Here is a 27,574-nt window from a genome sequence, read left to right on the forward strand (position 1 = left end):
TGCATAAAATGATGTGTGTTAACAAAACATTTATTTTATACATCGATATCTCAATCTCAATGTCATGTATGCCACATCAAATCAACAAATTGGCATATAGACACATATTCCAATCCAATCAATCCAATCATATATCATATAATACAGATACCTGTCGTATGTTATCCGGTCGCAACATACCTCAATTCTTCGTTTCCAGTTGATGTAGCTTTAAGATTTCAGTATAGAAACTCTATCTACATCAATAACATACTCATTCTAATCAATAACATACTTCAAAATCATTAATATGAGTTTCAAATATTATTTGAAACTTCAAAAATTCATATCAAATCATAATCATATCATAATTCAATTCCGACTTCGAATATAAGTTTCTCGTCGGTTATTCTACTACATACAGGAAATTCAACTTCAAATACATGCTATTCCAGCACTTTGATATTTAGAGCTGCTGGAACCGGCACAAATATATAATTTGTTTCGCGTTTAGACAGCGTTTCGAAGTCGAATCGGACGAAGAAAATCGGAATTTTCTCGAAGTCCCTAAAAGATACGGTGAAGAAATGAAGAAAGAATAAAGCAAAAGCCTCGTTCTTATCACCACCGTTCTCGCGCTCGGGCGGTAGAATTCTCGCGCCCGAGCGCGAGACATTCTGCCCCCGAGAAACATTTGTGCCGCGCTCGAGCGGTCGAAAGCTACCGCTCGGGCGCGGGGTGTTCTGCCCGAACACTTATATTTTCTACCTTGGCGCTCGGGCGGTCATTTTCTACCGTCCGGGCGCCACATGTTCTGTACAAATTTTAAGTTTGTACTAAATTGGCGTCCGGCCTCTCCAATCGAGCTCTTACAACATCAATTCATATTCAATATTCATTTTCTCAATTTCATTGTCATAATCTACATCAAATATATAATCACATGACAATTTCATTAATTATCGATAATCACCACAGGATTTACTGATAATAAGATACACGGTCCTTACATAGTAGACGTCCTATACTCTGGGAAAACAATGGAGGCAAAAGAAGGGTCACTAAAAGCTAGACGAAATTAGGCCGATGCTCTGCTTAGAATTCTGTGGAAATCACGGGATATAAATGACTGAACCAAATGATTATGATAAAAAATTCGAGGCAAGAGTTTGATTATTTTTTTTAATTTTAAAACGATATTGTCCAGCCCTAGTGCTCATGATTGTTAGTAATTCCTTTTTTAAGATACATCGACTACAGCTGCTAAAATAGTAGCACTATAAATTTTAAAATCAAATGAGCTTGAAAATGTTTATAATATTATCAAGATGATATGCAAACTTTTCAATTTCGAATTCTAAGCGTTAAAATAAAAATATAATTCCAAGAGTTTAAATCTTCAAAAATTTGGATTTAAGCGCAAATAATAGAAACACTCAAAATTAGAAGACAACTCTCGAATTTAATTCCAAAATTCGAATTTAAGCATATAACTTTAGAAAATCTAAACTCAAGATTTTATATCTTAAAAATTCGCACCTCTTCAACCAATTCATTGATTCATGAAGACGTCCGTCTTTTGATTCAAAGGTTTTCATTTTCTATAAATAAGACCTTATTCATTTGCATTCAATACATCATTTTCTTTTCTTTTTCTTTCTCTCTAAGTTTACTGCCACATGACGCAAGTGAGAAAGAAACTTGATACAAAATTACGTTACAGAGTTGAAAAGGTGAAAGGGCAGCCGAGCGGAGTTTAGCTTAGCCGAGCCGAGACTGGACAGCTGAGTGGAGCCGAATCTAATGAGGTGATCCATGCGAGACCAGTCGAGCCAACCGAGCCAGGCGAACCGAGCCGAACTCAGTCGATCCGAGCTGAGTTGAGCCATCGTGCCGAACTCATTCGAGCCGATCGGAGCGAGCTAAGCTGGAAGCCATGTTGTTCTCCCTCAATCATTTAGTGTTACGGATATTTAGGCCACATATATGGGTGGCATATATTTGCATATATTTGATTTCCTTAAATTAGGCTAGATATATGGGTGGCATATATTTTGATAGGATTTTTCGGCTTTCTAGCATGTATAAATATTGATAACAATGAATGAGAAAAACCAACACAGATTATCTAAAATAACATGGTATCAGAGCCAAATTAAATCCAAATCATGTTTCTATGCTGAGGAAATATGAACCAGATCCATCGCATGTGCTTGCACCTGACGAGGTTGAACTGGATCCTTCTCTTTCCTATGTTGAACAACCTGTTCGCATTATGGATCGAAAGGAAAAATATTGAGAAATAAATCGATTCCTCTGGTACGAGTGCAATGGACACGACATGGTGTGGAAGAATCAACGTGGGAATTGGAGAGCAAGATGCGAGATTCATATCCGCATTTGTTTGATTCTATGACGTCTGTTCCATTGTATTCGATGTATTCTGATCCTTTTATTGAGATGTTTGAGATTTCGAGGACGAAATCTTTTAAGAGGGGGAGAAATGTAAGGGCCGTGTATCGAATTATCGTAAATTTTATGTCGCTTATCGATAATTAATGAAATTGTCACGGGATTATGTATTTAATGTATATCGTGACAATAAATTGAGAAATGAGATTGAATATGAATTGACGTTGTAAGAGCTTGATTGGAGAGGCCGGACGCCAATTAAGTACCAAACCAATAATTTGTACAAAACATGTGGCGCCCGAGCGGTAGAAAATTACCGCCCGAGCGCCAGGGTATATGGAATGTGTGTTTGGGCAGAATACTTCGCGCCCGAGCGGTAGTTTGTGACCACCCGAGCGTGAAGCGAGTGGCATGGGACAGAACATGCCGCGCCCGAGCGGTAAATTGTGACCGCTCGAGCGCGGTACAAGCAACACTCGAGGACAGAATGTCTCGCGCTCGGGCGCGAGAATTCTACCGCCCGAGCGCGAGAGCGGTGGGGATAAGAATCCCTTCTTTTCTCTTTCCTTCGCCATTTCTTATACGATAACTACGAGGGAAAGTTAGAGATTTCGATTTCTTTCGTCCGAATCGACTTCAAAACCCTGTCTAAACGCGAAACAAATTATATATTTGTGATCGTCGCGTCAAGGGCTTCTGACTGAGGTAATTTTCTTCTAGTTTCAGCAGCCTTAAATATCAAAGTGCTGGAATATCATGTATTTGAAGTTGAATTTCTGATATGTAGTAGAATAACCGACAAGAAACTTATATTCGAAGTCGGAATTGAATTATGATAAGATTTGAATTTGATATGAATTATTGAAGTTTCAAATGATATTTGAAACTCATATTAATAATTTTGGAGTATGTTATTGATTGGAATGAATATGTTATCGATGTAGATAAAGTGTAATATCAATATCTTCAGGCTACATCAACTGGAACGAAGAATTGAGGTATGTTGCGACCGAGTAACATACGACATGTATCTGTATTATATGATATATATGTCGGTTGGATTGGATTGATTGGATTGGAATACGTGTCTATGTGCCTATTTGATGATTTGATGTGGCATACATGACATTGAGATTGAGATATCGATGTATAAAATAAATATTTTGTTAACACACATCATTTTATGCATACATCGATACATGACATGCACGTTGAGCTATGATCCTTGGATACCTTGATATGATTGGATTGGATTCCGGGGTTTGTGAACACAATTGCTATGCCGGTATTATATGACCCGTAAAGCATAGACAATTGTGGCCCCATATGATTGGATATGAGATGTGGGTTTTGATGGCGCGTTGCCGACGCTATCATACGTGTATTCCCATATCGGCCGGTGTGCCAGCTCGAGAATTGATTTGATTTGATAGCGATTCTATTGATTCTGACATGTGCTCAGTGGATGGACATTTGACCTGATACCTCCACGACATACATGCATTGCATACCATATATCATTGTTTAGATATCTGTGGTATATATGATTGGTTGTTCCATACGGAGCTTTGCTCACCCCCAAAGGGGGCTGTTGTTGTCTTTGTGTGTGGACAATGGCAGGTACTCCAGGATATCAGGAGACCGGAGAGGGTACTTCTGGTGGGAGCCACAGCTTGGGCTGAGGTTTATGTTTATGTCTTGTTCCCTCTATATATATGTATATGTATCTATATACCGAGGCATGTCCCGATGATATGAGATGTTTGTATATGATTGGTTTTGATTACGTGTGGGCGTGTTTTATGAGTTGAGATTAAATACTATTTTTAGTATTATAAATCTAGAAGAAATGTTTTGGGCTCGTTGTAAAGAAATTTTAAACTCGTTTTCCGCTGTGATTAATTAACCCTAATCAGAATACATTGTAATAACGATTAGGAGTTAAGGGCCCCACATCGTGCCTATCGACTTGCTTTACCGCCTTCATTATCTGGGATACATGATGTTTTTCATGTATCGTTATTAAGGAAATACCTTCCTGATGCTTCACATGCTATTCGCCAGACGAGGTCGAATTGGATGAGACGTTGAGCTATATTGAAAAACCGATTCAGATTATTGATCGTAAAGAAAAACAGCTCAGAACGAAGACCATTCCACTTGTGAAAGTTCAATGGACTCGTCATGGCACTGAAGAAGCAACCTGGGAAACTGAATCAGATATGAGACATGAATTTCCAGAGTTATTCCACTTATGTGAGTTTACTATTTCAGTTTATGTTATTACTGATTTGATTGCCTGTGATATGATTGCTTGAGATTTCGAGGACGAAATCATGTCTCAGAGGGGGAGAATTGTAAGGCCCGAGATTATATCATTTTAATCCAAGATTATTTAATTTATGAATTTTGGAATGATAAATTAAATTCCATGATTTTTGTAATTAATTAGGATTGAAATGGAATTAAAAAGAGTTTTGAGGACCAAATTGCAAATAGTGAAGAATTCAAGGGCTAAAGTGCAATTATGACTTGTGTGGACACTTGTCACACATGCAATTTGTTATATATATAATGTATATTCTTCATTCCTTCGAGACCAGTAGCAAGAATCGAAATTTCCCCTACAAATTCTCTCAAGTTCCTTCAAGTTTTGAATTGTGAGTTTGTTTGACTCGTTTACCAGAATTTAAATCTGAGTACGGCACCATGTTCCTAGCAACGACAGCTACAACAGGACGTAAGTTTTGTTACGTTTTGTTAAGATTTGAAATTATGCTATGTCCAGAATCAGATACGATTCATATATGGTGTTCTTTACATAGTAGACATCATAGAATCGAAGTCAGATTAAGAAACAGATTGAGTATGGAATTGTTATAAATTTCAGAGGTAAATTGACTGAGATGTGATGCCAGATTTGTACGGTGGTTGATTGTAAATTATTGGAATTGGTATAGACTGATATGGTATTATCAGTATCGCAAGATTGTACTATTGTACTGTCAGAATTTGATAAAACAGATATGTCGTGATTTGATTAGAATATTGATACAGTGTATTGATATTGTCATTGCCAGATTGAACAGTGACAGACTTTGAATCAAGACTTTGATTGTATCAGATCGACAACAAGAAATGTATAAATTAATGTTGAGTTGAGATTGCACAACTCAAGTGAGGTTTGACTTGAGTTTCCCTAAATCACATACTTTATTTTATTGCATTGATATTTGCAGATTATCAGATTGATATGTTAATCTATTGACTTAGAGCAGAGTCAGAGTCCGAGTCTAGGGCAGATCAGCCTAGCTAGGGCAGAACCGCCGAGTCTTTCTCAGAACCGATAAGACTCTAGACTTACGGTGTATCGATGAGCTTTAGATGTAGATCGACGTCTATCGTAGACACTCGATACAGCATACCAAAGTCTAAATTAGATTGGGATCCCTAGATTTGAGATAAGATAAGATTAGATCACGAGTCATTGATTCATGTAGTCAGATTATATACATGTTTTGATGTTTGTTTATGCTTTTATATATGTTTTATATGATCGCATTTAATACATTGTTTATACTGGGATATTTATATCTCACCGGAGTTATCCGGCTGTTGTTTTGTCTGTATGTGTGCATGACAACAGGTGGGACAGGTACAGGGTCACAGAGGTGAAGAAAGATCGAGTTAGAGTGGAGACTACGGACTTGGACTAGAGATAGGGTTTAAACACTTGACAGTAGATGTTGAACCTGAGTATGTATGATTGTATATTTTATCAAATTTATACTTTTATACTGAGATGTATAGGAGTTTGATTCCATTACCTTCTGCATTTTAAAAAAAAAAATTAGACCCTGTTTACTATAATTGATTAATTAGTCCAAGTCATGATTAAAAAAGATGATTAGCGTCCGGGTCCCCACATTAAGGGCGATATTAATCGTTGTGAGCAAACAAAAGTTATGCATGTTGATGTTTACTTCAGTAAACTGAACGTTTTATGGGATGAACTTGATAAACATGAGCCTTTGATTTCTTGCAAGTGCGGTAACTGTACGTGTCAGGTCGGTAAGCAACACAGCCAACGACGTGATGATGACAGGTTGCATCAATTTCTTCTTGGCCTGTGTTCTGATTATTATGCACAATTGCGATCGACTCTCTTGTCACATGATCCTCTTCCTACGTTGAATCGGGCATTCCAACAAGTCGCTCAAGATGAGCGGGTTCGGGGGATCACACGCATCACCGAAGAGAAACCAGATGCAGTTGGTTTTGCTGTGAAAATGGAGCCTCGATCCAAACCACGCCTCGACAAAACGACGAAGGCAGCCTTGACTTGTTCTCAATGCCACAAATCGGGTCATGATATTACAACCTGCTTCGACATACATGGCACTCCAGATTGGTACTTGGAAAAATATGGTTCTACCCTGGAAGGAAAAGGAACTTTGAAAGGCAAACCGTCAGCTTCTTCAACAAGAAATTCGGCAGGTCATGGTCGTAATGGCGTTCGTGCTAATGCTGCTACACCCACAATTCCTCACAGTACATCGCCTGCCACCTTGAGCCACGCCCCTGCTACACAATCCTTTCCAAGTTTATCTGCCGAACAATGGGCGGCACTCTCGGCCGCATTTGGTTCTACTTCTCCTTCTTCTAACAGATTGCAGGGTAAGTTGGGTATGGCTGATTGGATAATTGATACCGGCTGCTCTCATCACGTTATCGGTAACGAATCATGTCTATTGAATATTAAAGCAATTTCTTCATGTCCAGTGCGTCTTCCAGATGGTCAGACACTGGCTGCCATTGAAGAGGGTGCCGTGCAACTAACGGACACCATACTTCTCCAAAATGTCCTTTATGTTCCTAATTTACAATGCAATTTAATTCGGTCTCACAACTGATTGATGATATAGATTGTTGTGTTTAGTTCGATTCTAACTCATGTGCCATACAGGACCAGCGTTCGAGGGAGATGATTGGCACGGGTGAGAAAAGGGATGGACTTTACTACCTACGGCAAGGATTAAATGTGCAAACGGTTGCGGCTGTGGATGTGGTTCGAAGACCTTGGAGCTATGGCATCATCGTTTGGGTCATCCTTCCGAGAAAGTAGTGAAGTTGCTTCCTTTTTTACATGAATCTAGGGGTACTTTAGATACCGGCTGTGACGTCTGTCATCGTGCCAAACACTCTAGAAACAATTTTTCATCAAGTGAAAATAAGTCAACTCGGATTTTTGAGTTAATACATTGTGACTTATGGGGGCCATATGATGAAATATCCTCTTGTGGTGCCCGTTATTTCTTGACTTTAGTGGATGATTATTCTCGTGCTGTATGTGTTTATTTATTAATTGATAAACGAGAGGTATTTAAGATGTTTATGTCTTTTATTGCGATGATTGATCGTCAATTCTCTCAAAAGTTGAAAATTGCACGGAGTGACAATGGCACCGAGTTTGTCTGCATGAAAGAATACTTTGTAGCAAATGGAATATTATTTCAAACCTCATGTGTGGTTACCCCTCAACAAAATGGCAGGGTGGAAAGAAAACAAACACATTTTGAATGTTGCTCGTGCATTACGCTTTCAAGGAGGCTTGCCTATTTTCTTTTGGGTGGAATGTATTTTGGCCGCTGCACACTTAATAAATCAGACTCCTTCTAGCGTTCTTCTCAACAAAACTCCTTATGAAATTCTCTTTGGTTGTGCTCCTTCTTTCAGCGAACTTCGCATCATTGGATGTTTAGCTTTTGCACATAATCAACGAGCTAAGGGTGACAAATTCGCTACTCGAAGCCGTAAATGTGTTTTTGTGAGATATCCGTTTGGTAAAAAGGGTTGGATTTTATTTGACCTTGAGAAAAAAGAATTCTTCGTATCTAGAGACGTCGAGTTCTTCGAAAAGGTATTTCCTTTTTTGATTGACAAAGGCACAAATCTCGCCCCTGTTGACGGTCCAGTCCCTTCCACTGACGAGTTTATTATTGATATGGATGAACATGGGACGATGCACGTGGGTGTCCTTAGTAGCACGCCAATAGTGGAGCCTTCCTCTCCGGATACATCTCCCGTCGGCTCGAGAGAGGAACGACTGGGTCGTGGTTTTCGGGATAAACTCCCATCGGTCATCTTACGCGACTTCGTCACGAACACTGTTATCACCAAATGTCCATCCCTTTCTCATCCTACTCAGCCATCTCAAACTCCCTCAGGTACGCCGTTTCCTATAGCCGATTATGTTGGTTGTGACAAATTTACTGTGCAACACCGGAATTTTCTTGCAGCCGTCACTGCAGGGATTAAGCCACGGTCTTTTAAGGAAGCTGTTAAGGACATCGGCTGGTGTAATGCTATGCAACAAGAAATTCGTGCTTTAGAGGATAATGGAACTTGGACTATGGAACCATTACCTCCTGGAAAGAAAGCTCTGGGCAGTAAATGGGTGTACAGAATCAAATATCACTCTGATGGCAGCATTGAAAGATTAAAGGCCAGATTAGTTGTCTTTGATAATCATCAAGTCGAGGGAATAGACTATAACGAGACCTTTGCTCCAGTGGCAAAAATGGTGACAGTCAGAACTTTCCTGGCAGTCGCAACATCAAAGAATTGGGAGTTGCATCAAATGGATGTCCATAATGCATTTCTTCACGACGATCTACACGAAGAGGTGTATATGAAACTTCCACCAGGTTTTCATTCTACTGACTCCAACTTGGTCTGTCTTTTGTGCAAGTCACTGTATGGTTTGCGAAAGGCACCTCGATGTTGGTTTGCTAAACTCGTGACAGCTTTAAAAGGTTATGGCTTTCTTCAATTCTACTCCGATTACTCCCTCTTTACTTACACTAAAGATCTCGTCCAACTCAATGTCCTTGTGTATGTCGATGATTTAGTGATCTCTGGCAATGATTCCGCTGCGATTACAAGCTTTAAAGCATATTTGAGCAAATGCTTTTATATGAAGGATCATGGTGTGCTTAAATATTTTCTTGGCATTGAGGTGGCTAGGAGTTCGTCTGGGTTGTTTTTATGTCAACGCAAATATGCCCTTGATATTATTTCTGAGGTAGGATTATTGGGTTCAAAGCCGGCTTCATTTCCGCTTGAACAAAATCATCAACTGACGCGCATCACGGGGCCATGCCTCTCCGATCCAGAGCCCTATCGTCGATTGCTTGGACGTCTTATCTATCTGTCTGTTACCCGACCTGACTTAGCTTATTCGGTTCATGTGTTGTCGCAGTTCATGCAGGAACCGAAACAGGCACATTGGGATGCTGCACTACGGGTGGTTCGTCACTTAAAAAAATCACCGGGTCAAGGTATTCTTCTCCGCTCAGACAGTGAGCTATCCTTGACTGGCTGGTGTGACTCAGATTGGGCCGCATGTGCTCTTACTCGGCGTTCTCTTACTGGTTGGTTTGTGTTTTTGGGGCATTCGCCAATTTCCTGGAAAACTAAAAAGCAGCATACTGTCGCTCGCTCGTCAGCCGAGGCAGAGTATCGTTCTATGGCCTCTCTTACTTGTGAACTCAAATGGTTGAAAGGCTTACTTCTGAGTTTGGGTGTTCATCATCCAAAGACGATTCCTCTTTTCTGTGATAGTCAGTCTGCTTTGCATATAACGCATAATCCGGTCTTTCATGAACGCACGAAACATATTGAAGTTGACTGCCATTTCGTGCGTGATGCCATCCAAGAAGGTCTTATTGCTCCATCATAAGTCCCGACATCTGTTCAACTGGCGGACATATTTACCAAAGCTTTGGGAAAAACTCAGTTTGAACTTCTTCTCGACAAGTTGGGCATTCTGGACTTGCATGCTCCAACTTGAGGGGGGGTGTTACGGATATTTAGGCCACATATATGGGTGGCATATATTTGCATATATTTGATTTCCTTAGATTAGGCTAGATATATGGGTGTCATATATTTTGATAGGATTTTTCGGCTTTCTAGCATGTATAAATATTGATAACAATGAATGAGAAAAACCAACACAGATTATCTAAAATAACATTTAGCAAAGCTGTCTTCAAAAGAGGCATACCGGGCAGAGAGACAAATCCTTTAGAGAGACCAAAAGCCGAAGGTGACATGTAAAGGATTAAAGATAAAAAGAAAAAAAAATATAGAAGCAGTTTTGAGCACAATCCGAAAAGTGAAGAAAAAGTCTACCACAATGATACTTTGGAAAAGCCCGGGTCATGAGAAAGTAAATGGATAGCCCGGATCATGGTAGGATTGCAGAAAAGACTCATAAGTTACCAAGACAGTAAATGTCCGGGAAGTCATTCACTCGGGCAGCCAGAGGTCCGAGCCTCTTGGGCGAATTCCCAGATGATGATTCACTGCCCGGGAAGCTTCGGTAACAGCGCCGTACTTGAGTGCAAGATCAGTAGAAATCTTATCTCGATAAGTGTTCCTGACATAATTATATTGATTTGACGTGATGAAAAAATCAAGACAGCATCCCAACGAGTAGGTGTCGGCTACAAGTAGTGAGTAAGCACTGAAAACAAGAAAAAATCATCATTTTCCTTACTATAAATAGGATGTTTGCTTTGCATTTATTTAATTCAAATATATATATATATATATATTGGCATATACACACCAGTAACATTTATCCTCTACACTTGTTATATTCATCTTCACTTGCTGACTTAAACATTGAAATGACCGCGCTGGATATCCCTCCGAGACCTATTCACGAGTTCATCTTTTTATTTGCAAGACATTGTTATAACCACATCACAGAGATATATTTTCCATTAAGAGATATCTGTTATAACCACATCGCAGAGATATATTTTCCATCAAGATATATCATTGCTCATTTTTCCCTTTCAAACAAAACTTTTATTAAATTTGGAACCCTTCAAACAAAACTCTTAACATCTTATTTGTAAGACACTGTTTTGAAAACTTTTATTAAATTTGGTACCCTTCAAACAAAACTCTTTAACATCTTATTTGTAAGACACTGTTATAACCACATCGCATCGCAGAGATATATTTTCCATCAAGATATATCTCATTGCTTATTTTTCCCTTTCATACAAAACTTTTATTAAATTTAGTATCCTTCAAACAAAACTCTTAAAACAAAACTCTTATCAAATTCGGTTGATAGACCCCTACTCAACTCACCCGACCACATCACACAAGATGGCCAAGAAGTAAAATGGGCAGGCTTTTTCAATTAATAAATTAGAACAAATGGTTGATGGTGGGATTTAATGTAATGTGATGAGTATTTGATTGTATTATCTTATTAGTTATGATCGGAATAATTTATTTGATAGTTGAAGAATTAAAAAGAAAAATAACTAGCAATGGACTGACTAATAATAAGAAAACCAAGAGTCGAGTTTAAGTGAAGTTCACAGAGCTCGTCTATTCTCTTGACAATATTCTTTTATATATATATAATATTCTTATATATATATATATGTATATATATATATATGTATAAAAGATCCAAACTGAGGAGTTGTCCCTTGGTTCTTTGAAGAATTTATATAGAAGCACCATGAAAACTCAAAAGTTGCGTACATTCATGCATGAGGAGCCGCCGCTCCAACCCCAACACACCACAAATGAAACAAAATTAAACCACACACGATCAACATCATGAACATCTCATTTATTCGTTCGTTTAATTAGGTGACGGTTTCAAGCAGAAATTAGAGCGCGCTAGCTCAGTAATCCTCCGGAGCCAGAGGCTGGTGATGGCCGGTGTGGCGTACGTCTGCCTCCGGTTGTATGAGACCGAACTCGTATATTAGACCCGCCACCGCCGCACCCACAAAGGGACCCAGCCAGTACACCCAGTGATATCTCCACCGCCACCCCACCAGCGCCGGCCCGAATGCTCGAGCCGGATTCATCGATGCGCCATCAAAAGGTCCTCCCACCAACACGTTAGCACCAACTATGAAGGCGATCGCGAGTGGGGCGATTGTGCCTAAGCTTTCCCTTCTTGGATCGATCGCAGTTGCGAACACAGTGTAAACCAGCCCAAATGTCATTATTATCTCCATTAGCAGCGCGTTCAGAGATCCTTCTCCGGATGCCACCGAAAACCCACCAGGTCTCTGCATGCAAAAATGATCAACAAAATACGAACCAAACATTAAATTTTTTTAAAAAAAATGTCGGGAGTTGCATAGAATATACCATGCCACCAGTCGCAAGCCTCAAGAGAAGAGAAGCGACGACGGCGCCTAAGAGCTGAGCAGTCCAGTAGTAAACGGCGCGCAGCAAGGAGACTCTTCCGCCCACGAGTGCACCGAAAGTTACGGCTGGATTTATGTGTCCACCGGACACATTCATGCTAGAAGCAACAGCCGCGAAGAACGACAGCGCATGGGCGAGTGCGATAACAAGCAGACTCGACGCGCCTAATGTCCTATCGCCATACATCTTATCTGAAAATATACGACATGTAGATCAATTGATTACCATTGCTCATGCATCCATGCACCAAATCAAAGTATCAAACTGATCATGCACTATTGAAAGACTGTTAATCAACAAGAAGGGGGCCGAACAAGCAATTTCAGAAAAAAAAAAACATGAAAATAATTATATATACCAAGAGCGAGGATGGAGCCTTCGCCGGCGAAGACGAAGATGAAAGTGGAGAGAAATTCAGACAAGGTAGCCCTGAAAGAGTCGGGGTGGGTGGCTTCTTCAGCCCTCCCAAAATCATACCTGCGAGGCATATCTCTAACCTTCTTGCTTTGCTGTATAGTGTTCAACTTTGCTTCTTAATTACTTGTTCCAAGGATGATAAATAACGTAAGAATTTTGAAAATGGTGGATGATGCAGAAGTAACCGATAGAGATGGAAGATGGTGCTTTACAGAGACGCTAAGGGATGATATATTTGGACATCTGGGAGATGAAATGCAGGAATAATGACACGTACTCGCATGCGTGGGCTCTTCCACGCAAATCCTATATTGCTAGTACGAGTCAAACCAGGTATAGGATAGACCTGACATCAAATACCAGGTTTCTATGTGGAAAGAGAGAAAAATTGTATTTTTGATCTATATATATTTGTTTTTTTTTTTTTTTCAGTTTTTAAATTGAATATTTTTTTGTCATTTGATAAATGATATTTTAGCTCATATTATACGTACGTGTGTTTGGTTAAAAAAAATACACAACATATCGTTTATTAATTGAGAGGCGGGGATGTAAACGACTGAAATTATTTTACTCGGAGTTCGGCTCGGTAAAAAAAATTATTCGAGATCGTTCGTTAATTTTTTCAAGTCGAACTCAAATATAAGAGTATTCAGACTCGTAAGCTTGTAAACTTGTTCGCGAGCTCGAACTCAAGCTCGTTTATGCGCCCGAACTCGAACTTGACTACTTTGTTGATGGGCTAGTTTTATTGGGTCGTGAATTTAGCAACTTATATCGTTTATTTGTTGTTTGACATTGAAGTTTTAGTGAAACAGATGACATGAAGTTTTAGTGAAAGAGACGATATGTGAACGCTATAAAATGAAAAACCCACAAAATTTTCTATATTAGTTTGTATTTTGGTAAATAATGTTCAAAAACTCGAAAATTAACTTGATTAACGAGCTAAAAAATGAGCCGGTTTAACAAGCGAAGCTCGAGTCAGACTCGTTAAACACGATAAACAAACTGTTAACAAACCGAGCTCGACCTATTTTTTGTTGTTGAAATCCTTGTCAACGATTTATCTGAAATAGCGTTGCTTGCATTCCAGACGTTTTTATCTTGAAAATTTGGCAGTCTCTAATATATATACTCTTGATGTGGATCTGAAAGTCCATGCGCGCCCAGTGTCCATAGAGCATATTTGATCTGGAATGAATTTGCAGCTAGAGCATACATGCAATGTGAGAAGTTTAATTAGCATGCAGACAACATATAATCATGACCTGAAAGTTGTGAATCTTCGTACTAAGCTGCATGTATGGTAATAACACATTCTTGTACTAAAGTTTGATAACTAACACTGGTATATTTACCATTCTTTGTAATTGTTAGGGAATTACCTCGAAGTGATGTCGATCACAATGATAATAATTCCCAAAAAAATTGCGGAATAAAACAACCAACAAGAACACAAAGATTTATGTGGTTCACCCAAAATAGGTTACGTCAACGGAGCTACTGCAAATCTTTTATAACAGGAAAAAATATTACAACAAGTGTATACACCAAAACACTCAATATTTCTCACTCCCAACCCGAGTATAACGAGAAGAATAATTTCTCTAACACTCACAAGAAAATTTCCGCACTCAAGAAAAAAATACTCTTTTTTTATGCACTCTCTTTTTATCAAAGCTAAAAAGCTTTTGATTTTTGGATATAATAATTGAAGTAATTGAGCTCTATTTATAACTAAAAACCCTCAATCATTTTTTTAAACTTTCCGATGTGGGATTCTAATTTCTGAATATTTTATTTTGACGTGGGCCCTACCTCATTAAAAAACTCACCTAACAATTCTCCCACTTGAAGACTTGATTTCAATCATGTCTTCACACCATCATTGCAGCAGCTCATATATCTCCATTTATACTTTCAGTCCGACTGAAGTTGAACACAATTTCAGTTTGTCAATGGTTACTGTCTTCGTGAGCATATCGGCTGGATTCTTAATTACTTCCAGGAATCTTCTCCAGCATCAAGATTCCATCTTCCAGCACCGATCTGATGAAATGGTACCTAACTTGTATATGCTTTGTCCTAGCATGATAAACAGGATTTTTTGCTAAATGAATAGCACTCTGACTGTCACAGTGTAATGTGCTATCTTCAAGCTTCTGACCCAATTCTTCCAGAAAAGATCTCAACCATATCATCTCCTCACTAGCTTCTGTAACTGCTACGTATTCAGCTTCAGTAGTAGAAAGCGCAACTATCTTTTGCAAATTAGATACCCAGCTTACAGATGTACCACCTAATGTGAACACATATCCAGTAGTACTTTTCCTGCCATCCAGGTCACCACCCATATCGGCATCGACAAAACCCTTTAAGCCCAATTTTGACCTCCTGAAGCATAAAGAACAACTAGCAGTACCTTTCAAATACCTGAGAATCCACTTAACTGCTTCCCAGTGTTGCTTTCCTGGATTACTCATGAACCTACTCACAACTCCCACTGCATGTGCTATGTCTGGTCTTGTAGACACCATTGCATACATGAGGCTTCCGACAACAGAAGCATAAGGAACCTTATTCATATAAGCCTGCTCTTGCTCCGTCGATGGTGATTGTGCTTTGGTTAGTTTGAAATGACTAGCCAAATGAGTGTACTCACAGATTTAGCTTCATCCATATTAAATCTGCTAACCACCTTTTTCACGTACTCATATTGAGATAACTTCAAGAATCCATTCACCTGGTCTCTTAAGATCCACATTCCAAGGATTTGCTTTGCAGCACCCAAATCCTTCATGGCAAATTCCTTTGATAAATATTTCTTGAGTTTATCAATTTCTTCCGACAAGCTCCAGCTATCAGCATATCATCTACATATAGCAGTAGTATGATATAAGAACCGTCAAACTTTTTCACATAACAGCAGTGATTAGCTTGACATCTTAGGAAACCATTTTCACTCATGAATCCATCAAACTTTTTGTACCACTGTCTTGGAGCTTGTTTGAGACCGTACAATCTCTTCTAAAGTTTGCACACAATTCTCTCTTTTCCCCGTACTTCAAAGCCCTGTGGCTGCTTCATATAAATTTCTTCATCTAGGTCACCGTGAAGAAACGCAGTCTTTACATCCAACTGCTCCAAATGCAAGTCTTCTTTCGCCACTAGTCCAAGTACAGTCCTGATAGTGGTTAATTTAACCACCGGAGAGAAAATCTCGGTGTAATCAATTCCTTACCGTTGTTGGAAGCCTTTTACAACAAGTTTTGCCTTGTACTGCTTGCTACCATCATGCTCTTCTTTTAACCGGTACACCCACTTGTTATGTAACGCCTTTTTACCTTGCGGAAGTTCTGTCAACTCCCACGTCTGATTGGATGACAGTGAATCCATCTCATCTTCCATGGCAAACTCCCACTTGGTTGAATCATCATTTTGCATTGCCTCTTCATAGGTCTCCGGTTCACCTTTGTCTGTCAGCAAAATATAGTGAAGTACAGGGGAGTATCTCTCAGGTGGTCTAATGGTTCTCAAAGATCCCCTGAGTTCGATCACAGAAGTTTGTGGGTCTTCATCTCGTGCAGTTTCTTCTTCATCTTCCTGGTTACTGGTTTTCGATTCATTCATAGGAATATATGTCAATGGCAATTCATCAGTCTTTTTGACTTCAGGACATTCATCTCCAGCTCAAATGTCTGACTTGTCTTTGTAAAGAAGTTGCTCATTAAAGATTACATCCCTGCTCCGAATGATCTTCCGATTTTGGTCATCCCAGAAACGATAACCAAACTCATTATCTCCATAACCAATAAAGAAACACTTCTTTGATTTCGGATCAAGTTTTGTTCTGCTTGTTGAATCAATATGAACATAGGATAGATATCCAAACACTTTCAAGAAAGAAAGGTTTACTTCTTTGCCGCTCCATACCTCTTCGGGTATTCTGCAGTCAAGCGGTATCGAAGGTCCTCTGTTGATCAGATATATTGCAGTGTTAACAGCATCAGCCCAGAATGATTTTGGCAATCCAGAATGCAATCTCATGCTCCTTGCGCGTTCATTCAAGGTCTTGTTCATCATTTCAGCTACACCATTTTGTTGAGGTGTACCGGGAATGGTTTTCTCCATCTTGATCCCGTTCTGTGCACAATAATTTTTGAACTCATCATCTTCATATTCTCCACCATGTCAGACCGTAAGAACTTCACCTTCAAGTTGGTCTCATTTTCCACCATGGCTTTCCACCTTTTAAAGGTCTCATAAACATCAGATTTATTTTTTCAGAAAATAAACCCCAACTTTTCTACTCGAATCGTCAATGAATGTGACAAAGTATCTCGAGCCTCCAAGGGATGTAACAGGAGATGGTCCCTATACATCAGTATGAACCAACTTCAACTTTGCTGCTTTCGGTTCTCTACCGCCTTTTGAAAAGCTCACCTTTTTCTGCTTTCCAAAGATGCAGCTTTCACATAGTTGGTGTTCAACAGTCTTTAATTCTGGTAGCTTTCTTTTTTACACCAACATCTTCATTCCCTTCTCACTCATATGTCCAAGTTTATAATGCCATAGACTTGAATTGGCTCCAGCATCCACAGCTGCTAATGTGTCTCTGAAACTGGAAGTCATATACAGTGTTCCAGATTTCTTTCCTCGAGCAACAATCATGGCTCCTTTGTTCACTTTCCAGGAACCATAACCGAAGATCACATTGTGGCCTTCATCATCGAGCTATCCCACCGAGATCAGATTGCGTGTTAATTTTGTTACATGCCTGACTTTGTTGATTTTCCAGACAAATCCATTTGACATCTTCATCCGTACATCACCCATACCAACAATTTCTAAGGGTTTTCCATCAGCCAGGAAAACTTTTCCGTAATCGCCACCGATGTAATTATCAAATACATCACGGTCACCAGTGGTATGAAACGAAACTCCCGAGTCCATAACCCAAGAATCAACAGGGCCTTCCATGGATAATAGCAGAGCATCATGTACTTCCTCAATGACAACATTGGCATTATTCTTCGTTGATCTGCAGTTCTTTTTCAAGTGACCAGTTTCACCACAGATCCAGCACTTCAAATTCTTTTCAAAGTTGCTTTTGTCTTTTCCATTTCTTGACTTGGACCTACCGCGCCATTGGTTAGAATTCTTTTCGCTACTCCTGCCTCTTCCTCTGTTCTCGAGATTTAAAGCATATATCGATGATGTTCCTTCACCCGAATCCATCATGCGAACTTCTTCAGCAAGAATTTGATTTCTGACATCATTGAATTGTAGCTTTCTTTTTCCAACAGAGTTGCTAACCGCTGCCCGCATTGGTTACCAAACATTTGGTAAAGACGCAAAAAGAATAAGTGCACGAATCTCATCATCAAAATTAATTTCAACCGATGTTAGCTGAGAAACAATCGTGTTGAACTCATTGATGTGTTTAGCACCCGAAGCACCTTCTCCCATTTTCAAGTTGAGTAACTTTTTCATGAGATGCACTTTGTTGTTTGCTAATGGCTTCTCGTACATGTCCGATAAAATGGACATCATCTCTTCTGTGGTTTGTGCCTCCGCCACGTTATGTGTCACGTTCTTCGTTAGGGTCAATCGTATTACACCTAACACTTGTCGGTCAAGGAGCTCCCAATCATCATCCTCCATCTTTTCCGGTTTCTTTCCTGATAGAGGTTGATGCAGCTTCTTACTGTATAGATAATCTCTTATCTGTAACCGCCAGAACAAAAAATCTGTTCCGTCGAACTTGTTGATTCCCGGTCCCGATCCATCATCTCCGGCCATCACTTCTCTAGCCTTAGCAAAAAATCTAAAAAATCTTTTTTAATGTGAAAGATCAGACAAAGCTGCAACCACAGAGCATACTCAGAATTTTTAAGAATTTTCACAACAAGTCTCTGATACCAGTTGTTGGGGAATTACCCCGAAGTGATGCCGATCACGATGATAATAATTCCCGAAAAATTGCGGAATAAAACAACCAAAAAGAACACAAAAGATTTACGTGGTTCACCCAAAATAGGCTACGTCCACGGAGCTACTGCAAATCTTTTATAACAAGAAAAAAATATTACAACAAGTGTATACACCAATACATTCAATATTTCTCACTCCCAACCTGAGTATATTGAGAAGAATAATTTCTCTAACTCACACAAGAGAATTCTCGCACTTAATAAAAAAATACACTCTTTTTTCTATGCACTCTCTTTTTATCAAAGCTAAAAAGCTTTTGATGTTGAGATACAATAACTGAAGGAATTGATCTCTATTTATAACTAAAAACCCTCAATCATTTTTGTAACTTTCCGATGTGGGATTCTAATTTCTGAATATTTTATTTTGACATGGGCCCTATCTCATTAAAAAAAACTTACCTAACAGTTATTGAAATCCATTCATGGGCGCTGGAATTTTCTTTTTCTCGTTTTTCGCTGGGGATTTCACTTGGAAAAGAGAATGTTCCATACTAGCGGATTCGGGTCCATGACCATGGGTTTCGATGCATGAGATGCCGAGTAAATTCTTTTCCTTTCTTTTACTTGCGTTTATTTCAGCAAAATGGGAGGATAAATTTTTTCCCTTTAAACAAATTTCTATATTGTTAAATAATTTGCAGGAGCCCGTAGCTTTCGTGGGAGGGATATTTGCTGGTCTCCTGAGTCTCGATTAGAATGAAGAGCTTTTGAAGGAATGGGTGAGCAGGAGATTTGAATCCGTGGGACTGAGTGTGGAAGAAATTGAGAGGAGTGATGGTGTTGATGCTGAATAAACAGTACCACAGCAGATAGAGATAGAATGATAGAAAGAGTCATAAATCAGTGTTTTGCCTACTGCAAATATTTAGTGCTGATAAATTCACACATCAGTTATTGGATGGATCTAGGTCAGTGCATCAACCACAGTATTTGGTGAGTGGATATTTAATAATCTTTTTGATTTGGGCTTCTTTTCTTTTTTTCCCCCACTTTTTTTTTTTCTCTCTTTAATTTTCCCTCCATTTCCTCCATTTTTTTTCCACTTCCACAAATATAACAGACAGTAAAATCGATCATTTTACGGCGGTGAACATTCTTGAATAAGTGACAGTGGTGTTGTGGATATTTAATAGGCTGTGTTGATTTGTGCTTGTTTTAAAATAGTTTTTCAGTTTGGTTTTGTTTTGTTCTCGACTATTTCATCTCGTCTTCTTTTGTTCTTTTTCTTGTTTTTTCTTTCTCATTCAATTTTATTATTTTTTAAATTTTTACATGAAACAATATAACATACAAGGTTCGATTTTTTTATTTATTTAAATATCTAATTGTTTGGCTATCGAATTTTTTATTTGGTTTTGATATATATGATGCATGTATAATCATATAAGATTAGATTAGCTCATGATATTCAATAATTCTTGGTAATGATGACGAATTTTTCTTGGCTTTCTTGCTTGTAGCTTTGTTTCAACATTATTTTAATTTTTTTAAGAAGAAAATATATGGTTATAATATGTAGTAAATTAATAGATTATATATATATATATATATATATATATATATAATCAAATATTTAATCAATAATTATAAAAAAAATATTGCAGAATGTATCGGGATTTTAAATTATGAATTTTTCTTTATTTTTGCATCGACATGTTAATAGTTTATATTGCTTAAAATTTATATTCATTAAAAATAATAATAATAATACTCATCAAATTCGAAAAAACTGATATGGTTTTTCAAAAGTAAAAATTTAATATAGTAATATTTAATTGTAAAATTATTAATTTAACATTAAAAAAATTAAAATATTTATATTATTTTATATAAAACTGTCCGCTGATGTTTGTGGAAAAAGAAAAAAAATTGAGAAAAAGAGAGGGAAAATAAAAGAGAAAACGAGAGGGAAAAAATAGGAAAAAAAAAAGAAGCCCAAATCAAAATTCATCTTTAAGATTGTTGGTCCATGAGAACTCGCGACTCTTGGTAAAAAATGCGCTCTGGCCTCAAATCTCCTACTCTGTTGTATTGGGCTCATAGTTGTCAAAAGCGTGAGGCACAAAAAAGCGCTCTTGTGTGTTGAGGCTTAAAGCGCGAAGCGAAGCGCTCACAATAAACAAAATATTATCAAAAAAGTAAAAATAAAATAATAGGTCTTTGAAAATGTGATGGATGAAATATCAAATGTCATAATAATCGTCATATTCATCTTCCTAATCTACATCATCGGCCTCGTCGCTTGATTTGTATCCATCGTTATCATCTTCTTCAGTTTCATCATCAATGTTTAAGTCTTCTTCATCCACAAGACTAGTTCGAGCAGAAGATTGCTTTCTTTTTGCTAAGGTGGATGGTGATGTGCGAAGTAGATGCATTTCGAGATCGAAACACAAACCCCAACAGCTTGTGCTACATCACTCTACATCACTCCAAAGCAAATTATCATCTTCATAGACAAAATCTTTATCATCATTGTCTTTATCACTGTCATTCAAGTTTCCCAACAAGCATTTATTACTATAATCTATCTCTGAAAAAGAAATAGTATCAATCTTATCTCGCATGATATATCTCTGTCTTAATGCTCTATTTTAATTGATATATACCAAATATTTCAATCATTGTTGAGACAACTTATTTATTTTTTTCTTGTTTTAGAATGGACCTACCAAAAAATTAGAAAGTAAGAAGTTACGTCAATACTCCATAATATGAAATTTAATATTTATAAAAAATTATAACTCATATGTTTAAATACACTCCAATTACGTTGACAGCCTGAAGAAGAGCATGTGAGGTACAAAATCTTCATTGCAAATATTTTTAATTCATGTCTTGATGCATCATAAGAAGGCCACCAATCAGCTTGAAAGTTGAAGCACAAAAAATATAATATTAAATTTCTTATCATCCAATGTTTGTAACTATTTTGTAAGTAATGCTTGAGAAATAAATTGATATTGCACCAAATATTATTTACCTTGGTGATTTTGAAGCTCTTTGTCTGATAGTCACGTGTAACCCAAAAGTCATTATGTTTTTTGTATTTCTCCAATTGATTTGTGATCTTATCTATTAAATCTTCGCCTCACACCAATTTAGCTATGCATTTATACAGACCCTTCCACACTTCTTCATCATTTTCTATGTCGCGATTTGAGTAAAAGAACTCAGGATTTAAAAATATTCCAGCTGCATGCAAAAGATGACGGAGTTGAACGTTCTATCTTTTGTCGATGATTTTAAAAATACCAGAATATTTCTCTTCATTATTATTAAATGATCGATAGCTTCATTGGCTCTGTCCATTGCCTCATAGACGTAACCCACAGAGGACCTTTTCACCATCTACTAGCCGCAATACTTTCAGCAATGGGCCACCAATTTTTGAATCAAAGACTGCAGTTTTCCAAAAAAGAAAACAGTCAATATTACTTCTGCTACATGTTTTCTTGCGCCTCTTTAGAATATCGACTTTTTGCCCATTTTTCTGATTTTGAATTCAATTTACAATTTAAATATTACCTGCTATAACATTGTGATTTGCATTATCTGTTACAACATGAACCACATTCTGTTCTCCAATTTGATTCACAAATTTTGAAAGTAGCTCATACATCTTATCAACAATGTGAGAATAACTCGAAGCATTTAGCCATTCAACAAATATGCTTCCTTTAGGACCAGTTACCATCAAATTTATATGAGCTCTACTTTTTTTATCCATCCACCCATTTGCCATGATTAAGCAACCATATCTAGCACGATCTTCTTCGTGGTATGTGAGAAGCAGGTTCGTATTTGTCAACTCCTCCTTCAAATACTTAGCTGTTACATATGATGAAGGTTTCATTTCCACTCCAAAAGTCACAATAGCATCACTACAGGGCTGCAAAAAATCCTATTTAACGACATTGGAAGGAATTCCGGCATCATACATCCACGTAACAAATTTTTGAACTATATCTTCTCTCAATTTCTTCTTATTTTCATCATATTGGCCTTTATTTTTTGCACGCCATTGTCTGACAATTTTTTCTACGTTTTTCACAAAATAAAGGTCAATAGGCCCTGTTTGTTTACACTTTTTACCCTGCACCAGTAGTAGAGATACTTGAACCGCATATTTCCCTTCAGTTTAGTTTGAATATCATCTTCTTCCAAATCAACATTGTCATCTAAATGAGGAATACATCCATTTGATTCTTCAAAGATCTTTTTTTTGCATAAACTCTTTAATTTCTTATTTAACATGTTCTCTGGACATTTCGGGCAAGTTTTCACATTTCTATTACCCCCAACTAAATGTAGTTTGTGACGATATATCCCAACATTTGTTATTTTACCACAAAAACGACATACAATATTTGGATTTTTAGGATCCGGAAGTGTTACATAATTCCGAGCAATATCCATTCGATTTAATGAAATTGTTTTGATTGACATGATTAAATAACTGAAAAAAAAAAACAATACAGTTCATTTTTTTTACAGAAATTCCTAAAATTAGGGTTTACCAATGTTGGGCAGCAAAATAGAAGAGGACGGCGGAGCAGCGGTGGCAGCAAGGCAAAGACGAGGCGGCAACAAGGCAGAGACGCTGAGGCGAGGCAGTGAGAGTGTTGAGATTTGAGAAGCAAGACAACGATGGTTTAAATAGGTTGGGCTTAATTTTGTTTTTAAAAATTGTTAGGGCCTTAGGCATACTTAAAATTGCAATTTTAAGTAAAAGTGCGAATTTAAGTCTGCAAAAACTTGAAAAAAAGGAGGTTGTGCGGCTTCTATAAAGAGCACAGGCGATCGTCTTTCGCCCCCAAACTTAAGCTGCTCTTGCCGTTTTCAGGTGAAGGAGATATTGATCGAGGAGTCAAATGTTCAACCAGTCCATAGTCCAGTTATCGTTTGTGGGGATATCCAAGGACAATTTCATGATTTAATGAAACTTTTCCAAACTGGAGGTCATGTACCAGAAACAAATTACATATTTATGGTAAGCCATTGGAGTTTTTTTAGCAATATGTCAATTTCTTCCCCACTTTTGCTTACTGCATTTTCTTGGCAGGGAGATTTCGTTGATCGTGGTTATAATAGTCTTGAAGTTTTCACGATTCTTTTGCTTCTCAAAGCAGGTGCGTAAAATGCTGGGCGATTTAACTGTCAAGATCATACATGCATTTGTTAATCTGCTTGCTAGTTTATTCACAACCTTTTTTTTAAGATTGCTGTTTTTCCGAAATCATCAAGCATTTGGCTCACTTGATTTAATATAGAACTTTTCACGAACATGTGTCAACAGCATTATGTTATTTGAAATCTCTGGATCTTCAAAGTTGACTTGCTGGTTGATATTGGTTAACTGTTCTTTCTGTTCTTGAAATAAAATACGCGTAGTTTTTCAATTGTATAACTCAAACTGGAATTCTTCTTATTCCTTTTATTTAAAACAACTTCCTAAAGTTATTGTTGTTGCGACCTTAATCCTTATTTAACAAAACACTATTAGGGATATCTTGAAACCTCTGTATTCAACATGCCATTGTTGTTAATAGAATTATGCTGCCTTTCTGTTTCGTCTTACTGCAATATTTAAATTGACTTGTTGGATTACCAACCACTTTGGAGTCTATTTTTGAGCTAGTTAATAAGCCAGAAGCCTTGAAGTAAATTTAGATGGTTTTGAGCTCATATTTTTCCTCCAGTTTGATGGTTATTTTCATCCTTTTTCTTTTGCTACCAGATACCCAGCTAACATAACTCTTCTACGTGGGAATCATGAGAGCAGGCAACTAACACAGGTAATTGATGTCGTAAACTTGGCCATCATCTGTAATTATTACTAAGTTCAATTATTTAAGTTTATAAAAGAACTGTATATGCTGGTGATGAAATCCTCATTCATATTTACATCTACAAGTTTTCTTTAGATAGAAATCACGAGACCACATTATGACATTTACTGATTCTTGCATCAACTAACAACAGCCTTTACTCAAGATAATTATTCATCGTGACAGGAAACTGATGTGTGCTTACTGGTTTTCACATGATTGTTTTTGCAGGTTTATGGATTCTATGATGAATGTCAAAGAAAATATGGGAATGCTAACGCTTGGCGATACTGCACAGATGTTTTTGACTATCTAACTCTGTCAGCAATTATAGATGGCACAGTATGCATCTACCCCCTCCCGGTTGACCCCCCAAAACCTCAATCCACACTGCCTTACACACCACCACCACCACCAAAAAAAAAAAATTTAAAATAAAATAAAATAATAGTAACACCACCAAGAGAAATATTATATTATTTGAAAGTTGAAAAAAATTAAACCATTGAATTGCTATTTTCTTCCGATATTGGTACCATGTTGACCTAGTTTTGAGGGTTTTCAAAATCGATTGAAATGGAATGTAAAGGCTTATTATACTCAGAAGATCCACTTATAATAGCATCATTGTTATTCTCATGCACCCTTTGTTTGCTGGTGGTAGTAAGTATCACCTTTTTGGAATTCCAGGTACTTTGCGTGCATGGTGGCTTATCCCCAGATATTAGAACTGTTGATCAGGTTAGATCAACATCAGTTTGAAGAATATTATTTTTGTGCATATGCATCAAAATCTCAAATTGACAGAATGATAAGCTCAGATATAAGATGAGATTGTGATTATATGCTCTCCGAGGAGAATAAGGAGTTGAGCATGTCATGCGTTTACATTATTTTTTTGCTTTTGTTAATCATATTCTGATCCTGTCATAACTAACATTCACTTATATTGAAATGATACTGCTGATCTGATATGCATTGTAGTGTAAATTATCGGTCTTAGTAAGTTATGCTAGATTCTTTTTTGTTTGGTTTTGATTGGCAGATTCGTGTCATTGAGCGGAACTGTGAAATCCCTCATGAAGGGCCCTTCTGTGACTTAATGTGGAGTGATCCTGAAGATATTGAGACGTGGGCAGTCAGTCCTCGAGGAGCAGGCTGGCTTTTTGGATCAAGGGTTACATCTGAGGTGAGGCAATGAAATGTCCGACGAAATGGCCAAAATAGCGCTGCACATGACCATTAGCTTGTGATGGACTTTTGATGGCATAACACTCAATGACCTTTGGATTGCTTAGCACATTTCAATATATGAGAAGTCACGCTAACATAGTTATTGTTTTCTGCAGTTCAATCATATCAACAAACTTGATTTAGTTTGTCGGGCCCACCAACTTGTCCAAGAAGGTTTAAAGTATATGTTTCAAGATAAAGGACTTGTGACTGTGAGTTGCTAACTCTGTATCATGGATGACGTTGTATCCCATGCTCAAATAAAGAATGTCGTGTTTGTTTTATAATTTAATTGTGTCTGTGTATCATGCAGGTGTGGTCTGCCCCAAACTATTGTTACCGTTGCGGAAATGTTGCTTCAATATTGATCTTCAATGAAAACATGGTATTAGGCTCATATCCTCGTGGTGTTCTCTTTATCTGTGTATGTCTGTGTGTCTCTCGGTAAAGTGAATTTATCTCTGAGTTTTTGAATAATTTAGCTTATATTTTACTGTCTGTGTGTGTCTCGGTAAAATGAATTTGCCTATAAGTTTTTGAATAATTTAGCTTATATTTTACTGCCTGAAATGAGATCCTATTTATGATTATTAAATGACCTTGGGAGATCATGTTTACGGATGTATGGGGAAAAAACTTTCAGCAAATATTTAAAAGGATGCCTGGTGCGTCAAAACGTTGTTAGGCTATAAGTTATTCACTTTTGAAGTAAAGGTCTCCTTTGCAACAAGGCATTGTTAGGCACCAAAACTGGAAACCATTGTTTCAAGTATTATTCATGTGAACTTGATCATTCTCGGTTTCTACCTTCCCCTTGATTAGGAAAGAGAAGTGAAGTTTTTTACTGAGACTGAGCAGAACAACCACATGCGAGGACCAAGAACCGGAGTCCCATATTTTCTTTAGGCGAAGAAATCCTTTGCTTTCAAGCCCTGGACTGCAATATTGTTGTATTGCAGTTCGACACGCTTGTCTGCTGATTAAAATAGGAGCTAAGAATTGCATTCACTAACAAATTTCCGTCTACGCAAAGTCGGCACCAGAATTACCCAGCCTCCTTTCTTTTACATCGTTTGTTCTTTGATGTGTATCCCGGATAGCTTCCTGTGCAGTTTTAGACCAGATTATATGTTTGTTCTTTATTTATAATTTTATTGTATACAATGAAACCACTTTTGTGATTCTCGATTAAAAGATATTTGCGCTCATTATTGACAGAAAGCTTTTGCCTAAAATGCATGTCCATTGTGGAGTATGAAGTATTGTGGAGCTAAACTGGTTAAGACAAACTAGCGAGCAATACACAAGAATTGCAACAATTTAATTTGGTAATTAAATTTCTTTTTTATTACATTGTTTTAGCTTCGGTGGTTATTCTTAAAATCAAACCGATTACAATTACAGTCAAAATTGACAGGTTTTTCTGAAATATTATATTTGTCT

General features: G+C 37.6%; 2 protein-coding genes across 2 annotated transcripts; one reads left to right on the forward strand and one right to left on the reverse strand.

Annotated features, from left to right (window-relative positions):
• Positions 1-11,972: 11,972 nt before the first annotated feature.
• LOC140819872 (probable aquaporin TIP3-2) lies at positions 11,973-13,193 on the reverse strand. Its single transcript, XM_073180123.1, has 3 exons — positions 13,010-13,193; positions 12,592-12,842; positions 11,973-12,509 (listed from the first exon to the last, which is right to left on the reverse strand). Exons 1-3 carry the CDS (start codon positions 13,137-13,139, stop codon positions 12,114-12,116), a joined length of 777 nt encoding a protein of 258 aa, XP_073036224.1. The 5' UTR covers positions 13,140-13,193; the 3' UTR covers positions 11,973-12,113.
• A 10,387-nt stretch (positions 13,194-23,580) lies between these two features.
• LOC140819907 (phytochrome-associated serine/threonine-protein phosphatase-like) lies at positions 23,581-27,336 on the forward strand. Its single transcript, XM_073180179.1, has 10 exons — positions 23,581-23,730; positions 23,914-24,060; positions 24,133-24,198; positions 24,806-24,865; positions 25,130-25,240; positions 25,589-25,639; positions 25,944-26,087; positions 26,248-26,343; positions 26,445-26,516; positions 26,954-27,336. Exons 2-10 carry the CDS (start codon positions 24,007-24,009, stop codon positions 27,035-27,037), a joined length of 738 nt encoding a protein of 245 aa, XP_073036280.1. The 5' UTR covers positions 23,581-23,730; positions 23,914-24,006; the 3' UTR covers positions 27,038-27,336.
• Positions 27,337-27,574: the final 238 nt, after the last annotated feature.

Source organism: Primulina eburnea, chromosome 18 (genome assembly GCF_022965805.1).
Source record: "Primulina eburnea isolate SZY01 chromosome 18, ASM2296580v1, whole genome shotgun sequence".
NCBI lineage: Eukaryota > Viridiplantae > Streptophyta > Magnoliopsida > Lamiales > Gesneriaceae > Primulina > Primulina eburnea.